The sequence below is a fragment of the Microcebus murinus genome, chromosome 20 (assembly GCF_040939455.1).
Source record: "Microcebus murinus isolate Inina chromosome 20, M.murinus_Inina_mat1.0, whole genome shotgun sequence".
Classification (NCBI taxonomy): Eukaryota; Metazoa; Chordata; class Mammalia; order Primates; family Cheirogaleidae; genus Microcebus; species Microcebus murinus.
This window is the reverse complement of record NC_134123.1, coordinates 22,567,128-22,589,643: the sequence shown is the minus strand read 5'-3', so window position 1 is coordinate 22,589,643 and position 22,516 is coordinate 22,567,128. Positions and strand designations below refer to the sequence as shown.

Sequence of the window (22,516 nt, the reverse complement as noted above, 5' to 3'; positions counted from 1 at the left end):
ATTATCTTACAATTTCTTTGAGTCAAGAATCATAGAGCTTTACTGGGTGCTGTGCTTCAGGGTCTCTAACAGAGTTGCAATCAAGATGTCATTTACAGTTGAGGTCCTGCCTAAGACTCAAATGAGGAAGAGTCCTTTTTCAAGTTCATAAGGTTGTTGGCTGGATTCACTTCCTTGCAACTGGTAGATTGAAAGCCTCAGTTCATTGCTACCTGTTGGTTGCCATCAGTTTCTTGCCAGTGGACAGTGCCATATGGTAGTTTACTTCACCAAAGTCAAGAAGGAAGAGAATAGAGTCTGTTGGCAAGAGAGAAGTTACAAGCTTATGTAATTGTGAAAGTGACATCCCATCATCTTTGCTATATTTTGTTGGTTAGAAGCAAGTTACTGGTTCTACCTACACTTACCGGAAGGTATTTCACAGGGCCTAAATACCAGGAGATTGGGATAATTGGGGCTATCTTAGTGAGTCTGTCCACCACAGGCAGCTCTATAAAGTTATGTGTTAAATTTAACATATGACCCAGAATCCCATGCCTAGGTATTTATTCAAGAGAAATGAAAACATATGTTCACACAAAGATCTCTACATGAATGTTTATAGCAGCTTTATTAAAAATTGCCCCCAAACTGGAAATAATCCAAATATCCATCTGGTAAATGGATAGCTAAATCATGGTATAGCCCAAGGGTGGGGAACCTATGGCCTTAAGGGCACATATGGCCTTCTTGGTCCTTAAGTACAGCCTTTCGAGTGAATCCAAATTTAATAGAGCAAATCCTTTTCTTTTTATTAATACATTCTTATTCATCTTTTATGGTTTTATTTTATTTTTTAAATGAATGTATTTAAAATATCAAATAATTGTTTCAATAAAATAATCCTCCCAGATTGACCGGCACAGTTAGAACATTAGTAAGCCATAAGAGCTAAAATGACAGGTGCTACACTCATGATTTAGTTCTAACTTCCCCCACCTAACTGGCAACACTACCTTACGAGGCTGGTTGGTGAGAGTTTATGGGGGTAGAATATGCTAGTCCAGGGGTCCCCGACCTATGATGAGTTGTATGATTATTTCATTATATATTACAATGTAATAATAATGGAAATAAAATGCACAATAAATGTAATGTGTTTGAATCATCCCAAAACCATTCCCACCCCTCCCCAAATTTTCTTCCATGAAGGCAGTCTCCTGTGCCAAAAAGGTTGGGGACTGCTGCTAGTCTGTTACTCCTTTTCAATAATGGTGCACTGTGTTCTGTTTGAAGTAGAATTTGTGAATAGCTGAAGCAACCTATAAAGTAGCTTATATGCTAGGAAAAAAGCGAAGCCATTCAGTGATGTAGAAATTGTGAAAGAATGTATTTTCAAACTTGTGGCATGGTTAGACTCTGATAACATTTCAAAGTACAAACAACTGCCTCTTTCAAGGAGAACCACAGCTGATTAGCACCATGGATTGGCCTTCAACTTAACAAAACAACTTCATGCAATACTTCAAAAAGAAAATATATATTATTCATTCCTTTTCAGTGAATCAGCTGACACTACTAACTCAGTGCAGGTTTTATACTTTATTTGGGTCATAACAAAAGCTTTTCTTTGCTATGAGGAATTACTCACTTGGGGCACTTTTGTGAACAGAACATGGGGAATAGGTATCTTCAACAATTTTCACGATAAATATTGTGAAGTTGGACTGAATTTGGTAAATTTAGTGAGTGCTTGTCTAGACAGTGCACCTTCCATGACAGGAAAATATAAAGAGTTTATTGCACAGATAAAAATAGTATTAAAAGATCCAGATGCTCATTTCTTTTCATTATATCTTACATCAGCAAAATCTCTGTGCTAAAGCTACTATTTTTTTTTTTTTTTTTTTTTGAGACAGAGTCTCACTTTTGTTGCCCCGGCTAGAGTGAGTGCCATGGCGTCAGCCTAGCTCATAGCAACCTCAAACTCCTGGGCTCAAGCGATCCTCCTGCCTCAGCCTCCCAAGTAGCTGGGACTACAGGCATGCACCACCATGCCTGGCTAATTTTTTGTATATATATTTTTAGTTGGTCAATTAATTTCTTTCTATTTTTAGTAGAGACGGGGTCTTGCTCAGGATGGTTTCGAACTCCCAACCTTGAGCAATCCGCCCGCCTCGGCCTCCCAGAGTGCTAGGATTACAGGCGTGAGCCACCGCACCCGGCCTAAAGCTACTATTTTAAGTGACACTTGGCAACAAGTTATAACTATTGTTTACTACATTGGTGCAAATGCAACATGGCATCATCATTTTTGTAACATGGTAAAGTTGAACAATGACGTGTTCAATGTGGGATTTGTCATATTCTAAAATGTGTTGGTTATCGTTGGGACAGGTGTTAGCTAAAATTTTATCTCTGCGAGAACTGACAGTTAAGTTTTATGAAGAATGGAATCAGCAATGTGAATTTTTGAAAGAAGATTGATATAGGAATGCAGTTTTTCTGTGTGGTATCAAAAATGACTCAAATATTTCTTTGTAAGGTAAAACTAAGTCTATATATGATATGTGGCAAAACATCTAAGCATTTTGAAAAATGCTTTTTGAAAAAAGCTGTCTTTTTTCAAAATACTTCTTCAAAAGGAAATTTTGGAAGAACATTTTCCCCTGTTAGCAAAGGTCATTGATGAGCAGGATGATATATGCGATTCATTTGAAGAATACACAGCTGTCACAGACCCATTAATTGGAGAATACAGTGAAAGGTTTACTGACTTTGAGAATCATGACACCACACTCAAATTAGCATTTCAGCCTCACCTAGTTGTTATGACTAAGGCCCCTAAAGAACTACAGGCGGAATTGATTGAGCTCTCAGTAGATGACTTTTTAAAGTCATTGTTTGATGCTAAGATAGATTCAATTGAAATATGGGAAGATGAGTAGAATAACCACACCTTCAGCAACATGCCCGAAAAATGCTTTCTTGCTTCTCAGTCACTTCTGTGGATCTACGTTCTCCTACCTAACCCAAATCAAGACACCCTTAAGATAACAAAATGAGTGATACCCATTTAGGGGGTGAAGTGAAACTGTGTACCTCCATGCTACAACCAAATATTCAAATGTGTTCCAACAAAAAGACACAACTAAGTCATTTAAAAGGTTAACTTTAAAATTAACAGTTTTCATTTTTTGAAATTATTACGTACAAAGTAGTTTGATCTTTAGAAAATAGTGTACATTTTGAAGTATATTTAATTGAAGTTTGTTGAGTGCAGCCTTTATTTGATTACAACTAAAGTAACATGGCCTTCCAACATGACAAGGTTGCCCATCCCTGGTATAGCCATATAATGAAACACTATTCTCAGTGGGTGCAGCAGCTCAGGTCTGTAATCCTAGCACTTTGGGAGGCTGACATGGTAGAATAAAGTCAGGAGTTTGAGACAAGCCTGAGCAACGTAGTGAGACCTTCTCTCTACAAAAAATAAAAAAAATTAGCTGGGCTTGGTAGCATATGCTTCTAGTCCTAGCTACTTGAGAGGTTGAGCGAGGATCCCTTGAAGAGCCCAGGAGGTTGAGGTTGCAGTAAGCTATGATCATGCCACTACACACTAGCCCTGGTAACAGAGCAGACCCTGTCTCAGTTAAAACAAACACTCCCCCCCCCCCATATTCTGCAATAAAAAGGAACTATTGATACATGTAACAACATAGATAATTTTAAAATCTTATGCTTAGTGAAAAAAGCCAGACACAAAAGACTACTATATAATTCTGTTTATATTATATTCTATAAAAGGCAAAGCTATAGGGAAAGAGAACAGATCATAGTATCTAAGTTATTGAGGCTCTGTTTCTATTGTCTGCTGCTTCTCACTCAGAGTCTAATTTCCTTGTGTCCTTGGTTATCTTTTTGAGCTGGATAGTGCATTTGAAAATTATATGTAGAGATAATTTTAGGTATATGATGAATGTACCTTCTTCTAGGGAAGCTTACATTTGTTGTCTCAGGTTATTGTGACTAATCTTTGCCCTGAAAACCAAATTTAAAGCTTGACATTCTGTGGACTTCCTAGTGAATTTGAACCCAGATGTTAAGTTTATGTGAAGTCTGTTCCACCTATAGATTTACCCCAACATCAAGGTTGTAGCCTCTTGCGGTCTTAGTTTATTGGGTAGGGTATCTCCTGTTAGAATTCTCTTTTGTAGGGAACTCTGGACTTCAATTTTCATGCCCTCTTTCCCTTAATAATGATTTCTTAATGTTATGAAATTCCTAGTCATGATCAAGTTTCTAATAGTCTTAAATGTCATAATTTTTTTTTTTAAAAATATAGTTTGGATCAGGATACAAATATATTTACATTGCCTTTTAAAAAAATAGGTTTTTTATTTTTTATCTTTTAATGCATAGGACTTTTTCTTTCAACTCTCTCACTCTCCTTGGACTTTATTTGATAAAGAAATATTTGTTTAACTTAGAGAGTTTCTCACAGTCTGCTTTTTGTTTTTGCATCCCTGTGCTATAGTGTAGTGTGTTCCTTTATTCTCTGTATACGTTCTGTATTAGCTTGCTATGGCTGCAGAAACAAATACTACAGACTGGGGAAATGAACAGAAATCTATTTCTTCACAGTTCTGGAGGCTAGAAGTCCAAGATCAAGATGTTAGCCCTACTGAGGGTCTCTGTCTGTGGCTTGTAGATGTGGTTGTCTTGTGGAGTCTTCACATGGTCTTCCCTCTGTGTCCTTATCTCCTCTTTTGATAGGTCATATTGGATTAGGACCCACCCAATAACCTTATTTAACCTTACCTCTTCAAATACCCTAGTTCCAAATATAGTCACATGCTGAGGTACTAGGGATTAGGACTTAAACACATGAATTTGGGGTGGGGAAAGGAGAGACACAGTTCAGCCCTTAACACCTTGGGAATTGACAGTTGCATCTAGAGTCTTGATTCGTTAAGTTTTTTGTGTTGTTAAGATAATTCATAAATGATGTTACATTCTTCTGTATGTAGTAACATGTTTGGTTGCTTCTTTTTCTGTGACATTGTAGAGAAAACAGTAGAATATAAGTTAGTATTTATGCCTAGAGATGGACATGCCTTTTCTTAGTTAGGGGATTGAGTCAATACAATCAGGAGTTAATTTTAGTACACCATAGACATCAGCTTACTCTGTTGCTGTTGTACTGTGTTTTGGGTGGAGGCTCAGGTATCAGAGGATTTTTCTCTCAGTGTTAGGCTATTGGTGGGAATAAGATGGGTTCTCTCTTATCTAGGTCCAACCTTAGTCTTAGGCAGGCATCTTGATCTTGCCTTGATCTTGGGGAAGGGGCATTCTCAGCATTCCTGCTCCTCCTCCATGTGGCAGCAAACTCTACTTTGGGTAGTTGATCTGGGGTAAGAGTTTTCTGCTCTTACCTCAGTGGTAGGAGACATCTTTGGGTATTGGTGTAGGATCCTGTGCCCAAGACTTTTTTCTGCTCCTGGCTCCCCTAGTCACAAAGTGTCTTTTGTCTGTGTCCTTGGGACAATAGGGCTATCTGTCCCTCCCTCTGATGCTTTTGCTTTGTAGGAGAGAAGGGTCCCAGGAAGCAGGAGATGCTTATTAATGCCTGTTTCTGTAGAGGCCCATGGAAAAGAGTAGCAAGTAAATGCCATACTGGCCTGTGTCTGTTCCTGAATCCTACCATAGGTATTCCAAACTGATGCACTAGCCTTCAGTTGCCATTAATATTTTATTAAGTTTGTAGTTGATTTCGTTGCATGGGCTTTCATAATGTTTCTCTTTCTTCTGTGCTCTGAAATGTGAGACATTCGTGAACCCCCTTTCTTCTTGGAAAGACTTGCCCCTTTTTATAATGTAGGTTACTTTATTATCTAACTTCACCTCTACTAATGGACTCAAGAAAAATGATAATTTTGTAGATTTTCTAATTCTCATGCTGTACTTTTAATTTTTTTTCCTTTGGCTCATTAGAAATATTAGGCTATATAAGTTTTATCTATTTTATGGGCATGCTTTTTCTTTCATTATGTATAGAAATGTTATTCTGCTCTTTACCATTTTTTCTTATGATCACCTTCTATGGAATTCAACCACATTCCTTTTCTGTTGATCATTTTTATGTGAAAGTAGTTTTTCTGAACTTCTGGGAGAAATGGATGAATTAGGATAACTTTTTTAGCTTCATGGCTCTAGTGATCCCTCTAGTTTCATGTTGTTTTCATGAAATATTCAGGAATATGGCCTCATACTCTTGAGAATTCTGGTCTGTTCTCCTCCCTTAGTTTTGTCTTTGGTCTCTGTAATCCCTGTCTTGCTCAATTTGAATTCACTTGCCTATAGTTTCTTCTTATTGTGGGGTTTTGTCCTCAATGAGAACTTAATTCCAGGCCTTTCACATCTTCTGAGAAGCCCTCTCATCTTGCCTCCCAGCCCCCTAGCCCCACAATTGGAGCATGCAAAACCTCTCCCAGTTTTAGCTGTTTCTCACAAAGTACCTGTTTGCTATTTTAGGGTTTCCCTATTCTCAAGCTCATCTGACACTTCTTCCCAGATACTAGTTACCAATGCAGGTCATGTAGTTTGATAGTTTGTTCTTTTCTACTCTAGTATTTTGGGGTTTATCACTTTTCTTTTTGGATCTTGTGTCTTTATACATCATGTAGCACTATTAAATGGAGCTCCAGAAGTCTGCATCTCTGTTGTCTGTACTCAACTTCTTTGACTATTGCATTTCAACATATGACATATGGAAATATTGTTATGAGATTTTACAAACGGAAAAGTCACAAAAATATTCCATGTATCTTTTTTTCTCTAATGATCCACCAGCTAGTAAAAAGTGAAGACAAACTTCAGACTTCATAATTATTTAACTCTTTGTTAGGGTTGTTTTCTAGTAGTCTTCCTAGATTTGGGGTAAGGCCTCATTTTCAAATATTTTAGAGACAGTTCCATTTTAATTAGAAGAACCTAACCATGTAACTCCTTTGAAATAGCAATTTAATACCACCCTCAATTTGGGGACAGCTACAGGGGTTTCATCTGTACTTCCAAATACCTAGACTGTTCTTTATTGCAATTATTTTCTCCCCTAAAAAGAAAATGTTTGCCTACTATGGTTTTTAATTTATCCAAGTTAATTTTTAAATTGATCTCCATTCTTTATTAACTCCTCTATCTACTGTAAAATGTCCCTCTCTCTTTACTTTATGAGGAGTTGGGACTAAAAATGTTTTTAATTGTTATATCCCAATTTCATGTAAGTCCATTTATACCATATATACCCACTCATATACTTAAGACCTCTCTCCTCATGAAAAACAGAAAGATGAGGGTGAATACCCTTTATTTCATTTATTATTTAATTAATTTACTTGGTCATTTCAGCATTAAATATAAATGCCAGTTATCAGGCCATCTAAGGATGAGACCCATACGTGAATCTCTGCCAAACAAGATACTTCATATGCTACTGTAAGGGGTCAGAAAAGGGACTGGGCAGATGTGATGAGATGTCATGGAGGACATGACATTAGATAAACATTCAAAGATGGAGGGGAAAGTACACAGGGTATGTTTGGAAGGTAGGCTGGTTTTAATGGGACAATAAGTATACTGGGGAAGGTATTCTGGAATGATTACTGAGTTCTGAAAGCAGGTTATGAGTTAACACTTTAAGAATTCCGTTTGTCATGGATGTATTATATGCCCAATTTAAGTAGAAACTAAGCTCTGCCCAAATAAACAAACATACAAATAGAACACATTATTTAAGTTTAGCAAAAATGACTAGTGTCTGCTGGGGTCTGATTTTTTTCATTCCCATGTATTACTCAGTACAATGAATTCTTCTGAGAGTAAGAGCCACACTTTCAAATCAGTGGATTTCCTTGAGCCACATTTAGTTAACCTGTAAAATTCTGTGTAAAGGAAGACATTGAAACGAAATGGTTTATTATAAAAAAGCCTTGAATAACTTTATGAATAGCAATAACCCTTGTAGTTAAAGGGGAAGAGATAAAATAGTGTTTTAGGGTCAGTCACACCTCTGCTTCCATGTACTGGCTTACAACTTCAAAACCTAGGAAATGGTTTTCCCATTGTATGTGGTATTATGGCAAGAGAAAAAGGTGGCTAGAAGAATTCATGCATTTACCTACCTTTCTTACACCTGTGATTACTATAAGCAAAAGTATGAATTAATTGCAACACTTAATCTTAAGAAGTCAGCTAGTACCATCATGTCCAAACCATGTAACTGCTTTTAAATAGCAATTTAATACCACCTGCTGGGAAAGTTAGGCTACGGTGTTAATTCAGACCTTTTGGGAAGTTTTTTAAGTGTTGGCAGCACTTTGGAAATGTGTGCAGGACTCTTACCACATATATCCAAAAAATAAATTTGACTTCAGCTTCTAGCTGAGATGGAATAATAGAGACCAGATGTACCCTCTCAGCTGAAACAAGTGAAAATCAGGATTAAATATATGGAAAAAAGGTTTTCAAGGCATTAGACATCACACAGTGAAGGACAGTGATCCCTGAGAAGCACACAAGGTGAGCCCTATGGTTACCCTACCTTACTGCCTTGGGAGACTTTCCAGGTCACAGCACAGGGTGAGGAACCTAAGTGAAGCACAGGAGAGTACCTGAGTTGAAGAGATAAAGCTGAGTCTAGGGAGACCAAAGCAGCTAGAATTTGTAGGTCAGAGAAAAAGAAAAGAGAGAGAACTCTGGAGATCTTCACAGGGTCCCTCACAGTTTTCAGAAAAGTACTGATCAGCACATGCATGTAAGGAAACTTGAGGCCTGGGAAAGAACCAGCCAAAAGTATAAGAGGGAACAAGAGTACCTAATACTCATGCAGCATGGGAAACAATTCATGGGATGTTTGAGAAGAGTTCTTAGAAGGGTTGTTCTGCAGGAGTGGGGAATAATTAGCCCTAGACTATATATAGTGCTCTGGTCCTGCCCCGAAAAACTCAAAAACAAGACCTGAAAGGATTACACTATTTCCAAGTAACTTAAACATACCCCACAACAAAGCTTAAGGAAATTTACAGGAATATAAAAATATCCAGCACCCGAAAAGGTAAAATTCATAATGTCTGATATCTAATCAAAGATTACCCGATATGCAAAGAGGGAGGAAAACAGAACCATGTGACAACAATCAACTGAAACTGACTCAGAGCTTACACAGATGTTAGAATTAGCACAGGATGACAGTACAACAATTATTATAACTGTTTTCCATATATTCAGAAGTTAAGCAGAAGTGTGGAAAATATTTTAAAAGACCCAGAGTAAACTTCTAGAGATAAAAACTTTAATATCTGAGGTGAAAAAATATACTGGATAGGATTAGTGGCAGATTAGAGAAGATACAAGTGGACTTGAAGACAGACCATTGGAAACTATCCAAAAGGTAACACACAGAGAAAAGAGTTTTAAAAAAAGTCCCTAACAAAACAAATGAAAAACTCAGAGCATCAGTCAACTGTGAGTTAAGTTGAAGTAGCCTATAACTAGTCATGGGGTGGGGAGGGAGAGGAGAAGCGGCAAGGGGCAGAAAAATTTCCAACTTTGATGAAAAGTAATGCCCCACATATCCAGGAACTCAATAGACTACAAACACAAGAAACATGATTAAAACTACACCAAGGCTCATCATAATAAAACGGTGATGTGATAAAACTAGTGATAAAGAGAAAAATCTTAAAAGTAACTAGAGAAAAATATACATAAAAAAATAAGGATGACAACAGATTTATTTTTAGAAATAATGTAAATGAGGCACCAGTAAAACACTATCTTTAAAGTATTGAAAGAAAAAAACCAGAATTCAGCTCAGTGCAAATCACACTTTGATAACAATTCAAACAATGTCAAACTTAGTTCCATGTAGCAAAGAAACCAAATGAAGACACTGATAGCATCCTATCTACAGGCAGTATGACAAAGCTACATTTCTGGGTTGTCATCCTCAGAGAAAAGGAAAACTCACTCGCCAGTCAGTCTCTATAGCCTTTACTAACCATCTGATATCTATAGCAACAACTTTATTTCTAAGGCCATTCATGTTTCTGAATAAAAATAGAGTTCACAGATAGGGCCATAGCCTCATAAAGCCTGCATCATTGATGAGTTCTTATATACAGAGGCTGTCATAGAAACACTGAAGTCTTTTCTCTGTGCTAATTTACTTTTCACTGACTCTTTTCCATGCTTCTTCCAAATGTTTACTTTGTAGCTTATTTGAATAGTATTTTAAAAACCTCTTCCTGTGTTTAAGGGTAGAGAAAGCCCCTTGCTGCATTCTTTTGTGTGTATTCCCCTTTTAATTTTTGTTTCACCAACAGTTCATTCACTTTCTTACTCCCATCTCACATGTTGCACCTCTCAACTTGTACATCTAAACCACCGCAAAACAGGCAGGGGCAAATTGTCACAACTTATCCCATATCCTCTATTCTGTAACCCCATATATTTAAGCTGCTCACCCTTAAAGGCACGATGAAGCAGAAATATATCTGGTCTTGCAAACAAAACTATAAGCCATTCTTCCTGATGACCAAATTAATCACTAGAGGTTGGCCACTGAAATACTGAAATGCAAACTGCTGTACTGTACCCCTGTACTAACTCATGAGCAAAAACCTTCAAAAGGATCTGTGCACCCTCTGAGATATGTACAGACAGGAAAGTGTCAGAGATAAATGTATGGCAGAGCCTCAATGGGACTTAATTATACAGCTGTAGTTCCTAAACTTTCTTTGGATGAAATAAAGCACGAGTTAGAAAGCTGCAATCCCAAGAGACGTACAGAAAGAAGTGGAGAGTTCATACAATAACAGCAACAGATATTTAGCACTTAGTATGTACCAGGTAGTATTCTAAGCATTTTACATATATTTATTTAATCTTCACAACAACTTTGTGAAGTAGGTACCATTATCCTCATTTTACAGTGAGAATAACTAACTCAGTGGTGGAGCCAGAATTTGAACTGTATCATTCCCACTCTGATACAGTCCACACTCAACCACTCTTGTCTAGTGTCTCAGGAAATAGTGTGCTGGGCAGGGGCACCGGACAGAGGCTCAACACTGTTGGTGCCTTCTCCCCGACTCATCACCTTACTGTCCTGAACACTGGGATAAATATGTCACCCACTTTGCCTACCTTATAGATCATTTGAGGAAGAAAAATAAGTATATAGTTTTACAAGGTATTTTTACAAGTGTCACGCAAATATAAGGCATTACAGGGACATCAAAAACCAGCATTAGTGCATAAGGGAGCCTGGGGAAGAGTAGTGTATTGAGAGTAGGAAGGCAAGAAAGAATGAGTAGTAGAAAGCAGCTTGGAGCATCACAAACAGCTAGAAAGTAGCCAATGATGCTTCTCTTGCTCTTTCTTCTTAGCTGCCTCTCAGCACTCATTTCTCAGGCCAAGGGATCTTGTCCCAAGAGTAAAACAGTTTATCAGAGAGTTGTCATTCCCATGTTAATAAGGGATTTAAAAGTTGAATTAAATACCTTTTTGTCCATCTTTTCCACAGAGGATAAGTGAAGCAGTCATGAATAAAGGATCAAAACCAAATTTATTTATAATGCCTGTCATTTAAAAACTCAAGAAGAGAGGCTGAGAAACCCAAGCCCACTGGCTAGGACATGTTAAAAACATGCCTCTAGTTTAAAAAAAGAAAGAAGGAAAGAAGGAAGGAGAGAGAGAAAGAAAATACCCACTTTTATCATGAAGTAAAGAATAATGGAAAACTGCCTGTACTTTAATGGTCCTGAGAGCACTAATTTCTTCACAAGTTTTGCCAGAACCTTGGCTGGCTCATCCCCAGCAGTAACGTACAGAGGCTGAGCGAGCATATGTGTCCTGCTGTAATTAAGGCTGCAGAGCAGAGCAGCAGGTGCAAACTTCTCATCCTTCAACTTGACTCTTAAACTGCTTGTGCTCTTACAACTTAAAGTCTAAACTTGTTAAAAGTGAGATTTGGAAGGTCATTAGTCTGTAACAGAGGCTAGGCACTACAGACGTTTCTTTAAAGCAAAATTAGAAACAGCTACTTAATACATATCAGCCATTTTAAGATGTTGCCATTTTATTTTCCAGTGTGTGGGGGGGAACCATTAATTCATCCACATGAGCATGATATTGAAGCCAGATTGGAAGATTTTTTTTCCCCTCAAGGAAATAAAAAGCTTTTTCAGTAATAGAAAGAGCTACAGGTCTCTTATTCATCCCTCTGTTAGTGTAATTTAGATAATTTTGCTCAGGGATTTTGATACAAAGGGCTCAACCATCATTAATGTTTTGTCTTACTTTCTTGTTAAAAATTTATGTGTAGAAAAATCTCAATTGTTGTCACTTTTCTTCAAAGAGCTGAAGCAGCAAAACCTCACTGTAAAACTAGTTCTATTTAAAATGCTTCAATGCAATCCTGCCAGATCTTAAAATAATTATAGCTTAGAAAGGTGGATGAGGCAGTGGGTCAGAACAATTTTTATCATACTGTACCTTTTCATGGGTTGGGAAGAGAGATCAGCAACATAACTGTGTGCCAAGAAAACATAGCTAGAAGCCATTTGCTTCTGTAGGAACACCCAAAAGAAAGGTACAATGCCTGGGTAAAGATCCGGATTTCATTAGGGACAGTGACACTACATGTTTTGCACAGAGGTTCAGGCACTGGCCAGGGAACCAGGTTTCCTCTCTGAGCGTTAGTAATGCCTGTTCCAGTTGTAGAATTCTTTGAAATTTTGAATTAGTAGGGTCACTGCTAATTCTTGAATTCCTGCTGTAGGAACTAAGGAAAAGACTTGGTTGACTATGGCAGTCTAAGCCAATAGAAGAGGATTGTGTAGGTTAACTCCTAGGGAAGAAAAGATCCCTGTTGACTTGAGGGCAGACCTTGCAAGGACATAGCTTACATTGCTGTCCAAGCCCAGCTGCTAGAGTTTGATAAATTATTTACTAGCCGTGACTATAAATTAGAGATGAATGGAAGGCTTTTGGGCCTGATCTTGGATGTATTTATTCCTTATTAATGAATTTCAGGTATTTTCTGCTGTAAGAGTTTTTTTGATGAGAAGACTGGAGTCTCTTGTATGCAGAAATTACTATTGCTACTATTGTTGTACAGACTTTGCCTTTCCCAAATTCTGCTCTAACATAGGTTCAGAGAAATCCATTACTAGGACCGGTAAATGTAGTCAGTCATCCACTTAATTCAACCTACCATTCATCTTCTTCTGTCATAAACACTAGATCCAATTCCCATTCAGAAAAGTTGAACCCCTCTCTCCTGGCCATCAGCAAAACTTCTTGGCTTGTGATTCTGCCAAATATCTAAAATTTTCATGTAAACACTTTAAGCAAAAATCTCGTTGCTATTAAGGTGCTCTGGGGCCAAGTATTCTCCAACATGTCAGGGTAACCCCCCCAGTGAAATTACCTACTCAGCATCATGGCCCAAACTTAAGGGTGCTTATTAACACCAAAGAGCTTGAGTACATTCTTGTGTACCCTGGAGTAAGTACTCCCTGCACATGCAACCTCAAGATATTGTTCACATTTATACTTCACCATCCATCAACCTTTCTCTCATGCATGCACATATGCATGTACACAAAATCTCTAACAGAGACAAGAACTTTTGCTCATATTTTTTTTAATGTATCACAATGAGCAGGAAACATACTTGATGAAATATTTTCAAAGGAGTATATTCAATTACCATCTACAATCAACTTAACTATGACAACAAAGTTTTTGTGACAAATTTTTTTTTCAGTTTGAAAGTTCCATGTGGTTCTGTTTGTTAGTCTCCATGTATTTTGGTACAGTTCGAGATCAGCATTGTTACAGTAACAAAAAAGCTAACAAGACTACATTATAGAAAAACACCAAGAACATCATTTTTGGTTTCACTTGCTCTATTTTTTTTTGTTGTTTTTTTTTTTGTTTTTTTTTGTTTTTTTTTTTTGTACATTGCAAAGGCTGTTCATATACCTCTTCACCTCAGGGTCACGTTCATTTATGCTTTCTTTCCTACCCAAACTTGCCCCCCTCCCCCCTGAAGAAAGTAAACAAACAAAAAAAACTAGTCAAAGCTTTGTTTCACAGTGGGCAGTATCTCAGCGCCAACAACCAACTCAATTTATGCTTCTATTTAAAATGTCTTAATTTAATTTATTATTTAAAAAAAATATATGTCCATGAACATCAAGTGCACTGGCTTGGGTCACTGCCTCTCTCTCCTGCAACTTCCTGCCATGCCTGATAAACTCAGGTTTAAACACATGCCGTCTGTTTTACTTTATTTTTCAATTGTGTAAAACTTTGGCCACATTCATCTCTTTAAATAGCTTTTAATTTAAAAAAAAAAAACTTCCTAGATGTATGAAACTTTTCCTTGTGTACATTTTTTTTTTCTTTTTAAATTTCTTTTTGGAAGGATGGATGAAGTAACTCCCATTCTGTGGGTCAGTATGGTGCAGTGACAGACTGGTGTCCAGCACTAACCCACACTATGGAGTATTTGGACAAACCAAAAAATCAAAAAATGAAGTGTCAATGGAAGTGAAGAACTAATTTAAAAAGTGAATTGAGATATATCCTACCCAGCTACCTACTATGCAGCAGACAGGAGTAAATTCCCCGAGTGAGATCAAGCTAAACAGTTGAGCATTGTAGTGAATTCATGCTTTGTAAATGGTACTGGTCATAGCCACTGTGGATGTCAGCTCACAAACATCTAACTGGCTCCTGTTTGACCTCTAATTTTCACCATCACTGACTGCTTTGCTAGTTCTGGGTTAGTTCTGAGAATTATTTTTTCTCTTTTGAATGAACATATATGTGGGTGGTAGAGTTGTAGAGAAAAGCATTAAGTGTGCAACCCACTCCAGGTTGAAACAATCACGTAACCCCTCTGAGGAACACTGGTGGGTGGGAGTGCGCTTAGCTAATCTACCCAACCACCTTACTGTTGCCAAACACACCCACAGGTCAAGGCCTATGGCATAACAAAACACTGACAATCACTCTTCCTCACAGAGGGAGGATGGCATAGTAGCTCAAAAAAAAAACAAAACCCCAAAACCATGGGAGGGGGGCAAAATTACAAAGAAAAGAACTTAGTAGAGGGAGGAGGGAGGGGGACAGAAATTGCACTATTACCAAGCAATAACATTTTTAAAAACAAAGTTTTCAGAGAAGACCTAGCAGAATTTGACAGGTAAAGCTAGTGTTAAATTGTTAATTGATATCACATAGAGAACCAAAAACAAAAACAATTTTTTTCTATATGATACAGACACAGAGTAACATACAACAGTTAAATGGCAAAAAATATATATATATTTCATAGAGTTACAAACAAGATAAAATAATGGAAAACAAAAAACTGTACAACTTTAAAATTTAAAAATGTTCATCTCAAACACTGGGAGAAATACAAGAATTCTTGTTAAAAGGAAAGAGCATGTTAAAACAGTAAATGTTTTGCGTACTTGCTTTTGACACTTTATGCTACAACTGGATACTGGTATGAATAGTTAGATGGTTTTCTTTAGTATTTCTACTTAAAAAAACAATTAAAAAAGGAATTTGCACTGTGCATCAGCCTAGTTAGAAATATGTACAACATTTCAGGATCTATTCTTTCATTAAACTAAAAACAAATTCATAAAAATAAAATAGTCCCGGCTAAAAAAGAAAAAAAGAAAAAAGAAATCCATTTTCAGATCTTGGAATGCTCCAGTCTTTTGCAAAGTCGTTGAGTGGCTTCAGCACTGGGGAAAGAAGCCCGAAAGGTGACCAATGGAACCTGCATTCACAGTCTTCAAAGTTCCCTTTTGAAACATAAGGAAGAAAATGAAGGGGAGAAGGATTTCACACTTTCAGGGCAAGGGGAGATTGTTTCTGTTGATGTTTGGCTATGAAAGTGAAACAGCAAAGCATCTATTTGTCTCCAAAATCTATGTTTTAGCAGCACAAAGTTTTCCTTTCAAAGTTCAGACCTTTTTTTTTTTTTAAGATGAGAAAGGGTGTGTGTTGCGTTGTATTGTGTGTTACAGGAATACGGATATTAACATAAACACAAGTGCCTCACATACAGTTCCTTTTTTGCTTTCTGTACATTGCTATCTGCTTCTTTGTTGGCTGCGCTCTGGATCACTCGCCGCTCAGACTGCCTAACACAAGGACAAAACTTTGAAGTAAAAAATGCGTCTTTTGGTATATGGAATTGTCATTAACAGTTGCCTCTCTGCTTGCAGAAGAAGCACATAACAACCTGGGAATCTTTTGTTTTACTCTTTTATTAAACTAAGTCTTGTTTGTTTAAATCAGAAACAAATTCTCAAGTAACAAGAACCCTTTCCCTTTTTTCTGCAACAGCAGTGAAAGGGTGTGTCTTTGGATTTTATTTAAAGCATGAAATTTTCTTTTTCTGAGAGAGGAAAGAAAAAACACAAACACAAAAACCAAACCTCTAACCAAAAAGTTTTTAGAAAAGAAAAGCACACAGCCAATTACACAAACTGAAAACGAACACTTTAGTATAGGAAAAGAATATTTGAAGCATCTACCAAATAAGGAGGAGTACAAGCCAAAAGAAAGATAAATAAAAAAATTAATGCACAAGGCTAACAGACATAGGTAACTAGAATTATATGCCTTTAAAAAGTTTCAACTCCCCAACCAAAAATAATCTGAGGATCCTAATGACCCCTAGAATCCCTTGAAATTCTTTCTTTAGCTTTTATAAAATAATTCTGCAGCTACCCTCTAGGAAACGAAGGCAGCTACCTTAAGTGGGAGATTATAGGATGGGAGGTGGGAGGAGGAAAGAGAAAGTGGAGTTAAGGGACTAAGGGGAGAAAAGCTTAGGCGAATCAACGGATTGCAATCTATCTGCTAGGAATGAACAAGACAACATCAAATGAGGAGCTGTCAGCTGGACCATACAAAAAGCTAAATGTACACAAAAGTTTTTTTTTTTCCTTTTAAATCTACCATACCGCTTCAGTTCATTTCCAATGCAACAATCTACTCAACACCAAAAATGGTCATATCTATCATAAATACAGAAAGTCAGTTTTTAAAACTTTTTTTTTAAGCTACAAGTCCTCAACACTCTTTGTGTGTGTGGGTTTTTTTTTTTTTCTGAAAGTGGGAGTGCTTAACTTTTCCCCTTGAAATTGGCTTCAGCAGAAAAGCTATCCTTAAAAATCCCCAGAAAGCTAAAGCAGTTCACATTGTTTTTCTCGAATACTTTCTGCCCGTTTTTAAATTAACAAAACAAAAATTCTTTTCTGGAACCAAAAAAACAAAAACAAACAAAAAAAACAAACCAAAAAATAATATATATAAAACAATGATTCTGAAAACAGAACAAAGTGTGAGCGATTGACCTGAGAATAAAAAGACATTACATTTCTTTTTTTCTTTTAGCAAGCCATTGGTATCTGAATGCTAAGATAGCAAGAAATTTAAAACTGTAACGAGGTGGACTGCTTTCCCATACAGTGCATGCCGGGCTCCTCTGTGCTATCAACATGGGGCGTTTATTGAAAAGGGGCAAATATACAAGGGGTTTAAGCTCCAAAGACATTAGGGAGGCCCTGCGGACTTCTGTTTCCCAGACCAATAGTACCTTCAAAAGGACACAATATAACAGGGGTAGGGTTTTTTTTTTTTAATATTAAAAGAAAAAAGAAAAGACAAGAATGTAAAATCACCGGCATAGATAGGTATATGGGAAAACAACCCACGCTTTTTCTTTTTTTTCCTTTTTTTTTTTTTTTTGGTTAGAAGCTTTGGAATTGCAGTTAGTCTATTTTTGAAATTGGTTTGTTATTAATTTTTGTATTTAAATTCATTTGTTTGTATTGTTCATCTTCAAAGCTTACAATCTGAAGGTGTCCGTTCCTACACTGGTCAGACCACTGTCCTTGGGGCAGCTGGGGTCTTTGGGACCCTCCACCGGGCTCGCCGGTCCATCGGACTTTTGGCTGAGATCCGTGTCAGACTCCTCCGAATAGTCGTCTGTTGGCATCGAGGGCTGAACCCCTGAGGTGCTGCATGAACTTGAGGTAACCGTTGAAGATGAGGAGAGAGGAGGAAAAGAAGGGGGCTTCGAGGCCGAAGCCCGGGAGACCACTTGCGGCCAAGACTTCCTGGAGGCGTGGGGGGAAGCGGAGGAGGAGGAGGGGGCGGCGGCCGACGGGGGAGGGGGGCTGTCGTTTGAGTGAGCGGCAGACTGCGAGGTAGATGCGGTGCTAGGATCGGGGAAGCAGGCAGAGTGAGGTAATAAACTAGGGTGCTCTTTGGCGTTTCTTGCTGCTCTCGTGATTGTTCTGTGTTTGTGCAAGGCCGACTCGAGATGTTGACTCAGAGCTTCCTCCCCACAGAGCGCGCTCTCGCACGCCAGGCAGTGGTACGAGCCGCCACCGCCGCCGCTGCTGCCGCCGCCACTGCCGCCGCCGGTGGGGACGTGAAGCACCATCTCTTGCAGGTTCACCACAGACTGGCCGAAGAAGCAGAGGGACTTCAGGTGGCTCCTCGCCGCCTCCTCGTCGCCGAAGCCCGCCTGGCACTTGCGGCAGACCAACTTGTACTGCACCTTTGGAACAATGAAGGGGTCGTAGAGGGAGTCCGCACTTTTGCTTTCTGCTTCTGGCTCTTCCGGGGGTTTCGGCAGGAGGGGGGACACCTCACGGGGGGCGTTTTTCTGCTCTTCTGGTTTGGGGGATTCTTTGGCAGGGTCTTTGTCTGGGGAAGCAGCCCCCTGGGGGACTGGGGTTTGGCTTGCTTTGGGCTGCTGCTGCTGCTGTACTTTTTGCTGCTGTTGTAGTTGCCGCTGCTGCTGCTGCTGCTGGATCGCCTCCTGCAGACTCTGCTGGTATTGCTGGTACTGCTGCAGTAGGGAGCCCGGAGACAGCCCCATCAGGGCCTGCGACAGTGCAGGGCTGTAGGGGAACAGGCCTTCCATGCCATACATAGGCTGCAGGTACCCACTCTGCAGGGCGCCAGGGATCTGGGGGGCGTAATAAGGAGAAAAGCCTGGTACAAAGTAAGGAAGGAACTGGCTCGTTAGCAACGCTGTGGGGTCCGAAGTCAAGGCTGCCTGCAGGGCCTGCAGCTGAGCAGGGTCCACCGCATACTCCATGGCCGGCAGTGGGGCTGAGATCGTGGCTGCAGCCGCCGTGGGGGCCTCTCCTTTCTCCTTCTTGGGGACAGGAAGGGGTTCCCCTTTCCCTTTGTGCGCCTTTTCCTTCTCCTTTACTTTCTCACTGTCTTTGTCCTTGCGTGGCTGCTGCGACAGGAGCTGGGGCGTGGGTGGCGGCTGGGCTGCTGGCGGTGGGGGAGGCTGCTGCACCTGTGGCTGCTGCTGCTGGGATTGGGGGGGTTGCTGAGGGGCCATCGCCATGGTGGCTTGTGCTGGGGTGGGGGAGCTCAGCGACGCTGAGGACGGTTTATTTGGTAATCCAGATGTGGGGAGGCCAGGGGAAGGAACTGTTGTGCTGGGCAAGCCCATCAAGTTCGGCTTAGGAGACGTTAAAGCTGGAAGGAATGGAGATACAGAAATCATGCGTCAGTGTGGGGTGGTGAAGCTCAAGACATTTACCAGTGTCATGGGCTCAAACTTTCAGATGCCAAGGTTTAAACCAGAAGGATCCTCTCTAAACCAGTGTTTTCAACAGAAGTCTGCCAGGCTCAGGCCTGCTTTGTATTCTAATAAGGACTCAGTCCTGGGCCATCTCCCACACTTCCCCTTTCAGGTAAACAACTTCCAACACCTTCATGCCACGCCCACTAGTTCACACTGGTCAACCACATCCAGCCAACCCAATGCAGTTAGTCTAGAGGCCCCCAACTCAGCTGTTTCCAGCTGGGACCCATCAAAGCTTCACAGAAATAGTACAACCATGACCCCTCCACGCCCAGAAATTGTCTGGAAGAGAGAAGCAACAGAAGACAACAAAAGCAAGAAACCTGTCAAGGCCTCGTGAATAAACAAAACTGGCTCTACCTGTGTTCCTCTTCTCTGACCTGTGCTGCTACAGCTGATTAGATGCTTTAGGATGACAGAGAGAGGAAGATGAATAGGAAAATGTGCCTGGGAAGAAAAAAGCAATCTATTTCAAGAAAATTGCTCCTAGTGCTTTGGCCCAGCTGATGTGCTTGCACAAGTCTGTTAAATAGCGTAACCATCTAGGAATAGGACTCCGGAGTCTTCTGGAGAAATGACCACCTTCTCTTCCTGCTCCTATTTGAATGATACACAGAAAAACAGTGGGGCTGTAAATACTTGAGAAACCAGCCACAGAGGAAGGAGAAAAGCAGTAACAGAAATGGAACAGCTCAAGGTGCTGACACTGTCAATTCCCAAGACACCACAACCTACCCCAAGCACCACTGCTATGGGTAGCAAGGTCTCTGTGTCACCAGGTCCACATGGAGTACAGCCCCAATCTACCTCTCCCTGCAAAGCCTTTACCATCAAAAGAGCTTAAGATCTCCTTCATCCACAGCTAGCTTCTGGTTTGAGTCTTCAGTGCCAGGGTAATGGAAGAGGGTGTTGCTGCTGATGGTGCACTAAGCTTCAGGTGTAGTAAGACTAGCAAGGTAGTAGAGAAGGACAGCATGGGCAGTGTGTTCTGGATGATGATAAAATGCAGCGAAAAGGCAGTAGTTCGGAAGAACTCACAGGCAACAGCTCTCAGAACACCTCTACGTTGACCACATCCAAGAACCGTCACTTGAGGGGACACCAAAATGTAAAATCAAAAAATCTCACAGCCCTTCAATATTTCATTTGGACCACCTGCTTCCCCAAAGCTGGCATAGGGCTTCCATAATATGACACTGTCCTCGTGAGAGAAAACACTCTGAAGCCCAGCCTGCGTAAAGACTACGTTAATTTCCAGCTATGGTGGTACAGCACTCACTATCAAAACGCTCATACTTGAGATGAAAAGAGCAAGAATGCTTCCAGTTGCCAATCCCAGACAAACATCCATTAACGATGAAGAATGAAGGAAGAAGTGTCCTTCAGCATCACATCATCCAGTTTCCTCAATGCGCGTAAGAATCCAGAGGAGATGTGGCTGACTCCACTGAGAAAACTTTAGGAAGGGCTTGTTGGTAGAATTGGCTCAGGCGAGGCAGAGACACAATGGATTATGGATTTTAAACTTGGTGGACATGGCTCTTTCTTTCTGCCACTAGGCAACGAGCCTGCCCTGCATTTTAAGTTTAGGGCCAGAGCCAAAAAGCTCACTGGGGCAAGAAAGAAAAGTCTAGCGATTTCCCCATCCCCATGGCTTCAGGCTTTTAAGGGAAAGATTCAGGTCCAAGGCCTTAAAGTGACTTTGTGTATCTACAACTAATAGACTACATAAGAGATTCAAATTTTAAGAAACATTTTCGGAACCGCTGCTATTTACCAAGCTCTGCACTAACCACACTAGATAGAATAACTCCATACACTCTTCTCACAATAATTCTGTGACCTTGGATTTCTGATTTGTAAGATCAGAATTGAGCAAAGTACTTCATCCTCCTGAGACTTGATCACATACCTCTGGAGTCAAACTGAACTTGTGTGGATTATGGCTGACACCCATGGGGTATATGACCTTGAGCCCATTAATCGATCTCTTGGAACCTCAGCTTTCCACAATGGATGGTTGAAGGAAAAAATGAAAGACCGTATGGAGAGAAGCTGGACATGTAATTGATGCTTAACAAATACAAGTTCCTTCCCTCCCACTCCAGATCCGGTACTCTTGAGAGCCGGGGTACAGTCAGGTGATGGTGACTGGGGCATGTCTGCCTCTCTCAGATAATTAAGAGCATTCCTCTCTATCTCAAGTCCACTCTAAGTGGTCAGAACCTGAGTAGCACTAAACATATACCTGTTGACTGACTGGCTCATATTGGGTGCTGTGGAAGAAGCACATAGCACTGGGAGCCCGGAGGCCTGGGCAGGAGCTCTGGCTCCTACCCTAGCTTGTTGAATGGTCTTGACCTCTCTGGGCCTCAGTTTTCTCATCTGTAAAACAAGGGGAATAGATAAGACATTCTGATTCTATTTTTTCACATTATTATGATACGTTGGGCCTTCCCAAGCTCCTCTGCCAAGGTCCTGGGCTTTAAGGATAATTCAGTGCCTGGCCACTTTCCATAGTATGTTTCCTGGTTTATGGTTAGCTGGCTTTTGCATCATTTTGTGATATTACTTGTCAACACATACAAGCAACAACTTCTATGTCTTAATGCACTTCTTTTTCTCTTTGAGTAAGAAACTAGGACCAGGAATGCGGTAGCCTCATGTTCTATAAACCACCACCAAAACTATTAATTAAACATGGAATTAATTCTACTGGAAACAAGGACTGCTCTGGGAAACAGCAGAGCTGCTTCAACTCCTGAGAACAAGGACACATTTTAAAGGTGAGGTGGCTCTCTGCTGCTTAATGCAGGC

At 39.9% G+C, this 22,516-nt stretch overlaps 1 protein-coding gene and 1 long non-coding RNA gene across 3 annotated transcripts in view; one reads left to right on the top strand and one right to left on the bottom strand.

Moving 5' to 3' along the window:
* Positions 1-22,516, top strand: part of LOC105858938 (uncharacterized) — a 111,428-nt gene that overhangs the window by 71,868 nt on the left and 17,044 nt on the right. The window lies entirely within an intron of this gene.
* The window catches only part of ZFHX3 (zinc finger homeobox 3), a 246,264-nt gene continuing 237,407 nt past the window's right edge, over positions 13,660-22,516 (bottom strand). For both annotated transcript variants that reach the window (XM_012742368.3, XM_012742367.3), the window contains exon 10: positions 13,660-19,590. In XM_012742368.3, coding sequence (XP_012597822.2) covers positions 17,933-19,590 — 1,658 coding nt within the window. In that variant the 3' untranslated portion in view covers positions 13,660-17,932. The remainder of the gene's footprint in view (positions 19,591-22,516) is intronic.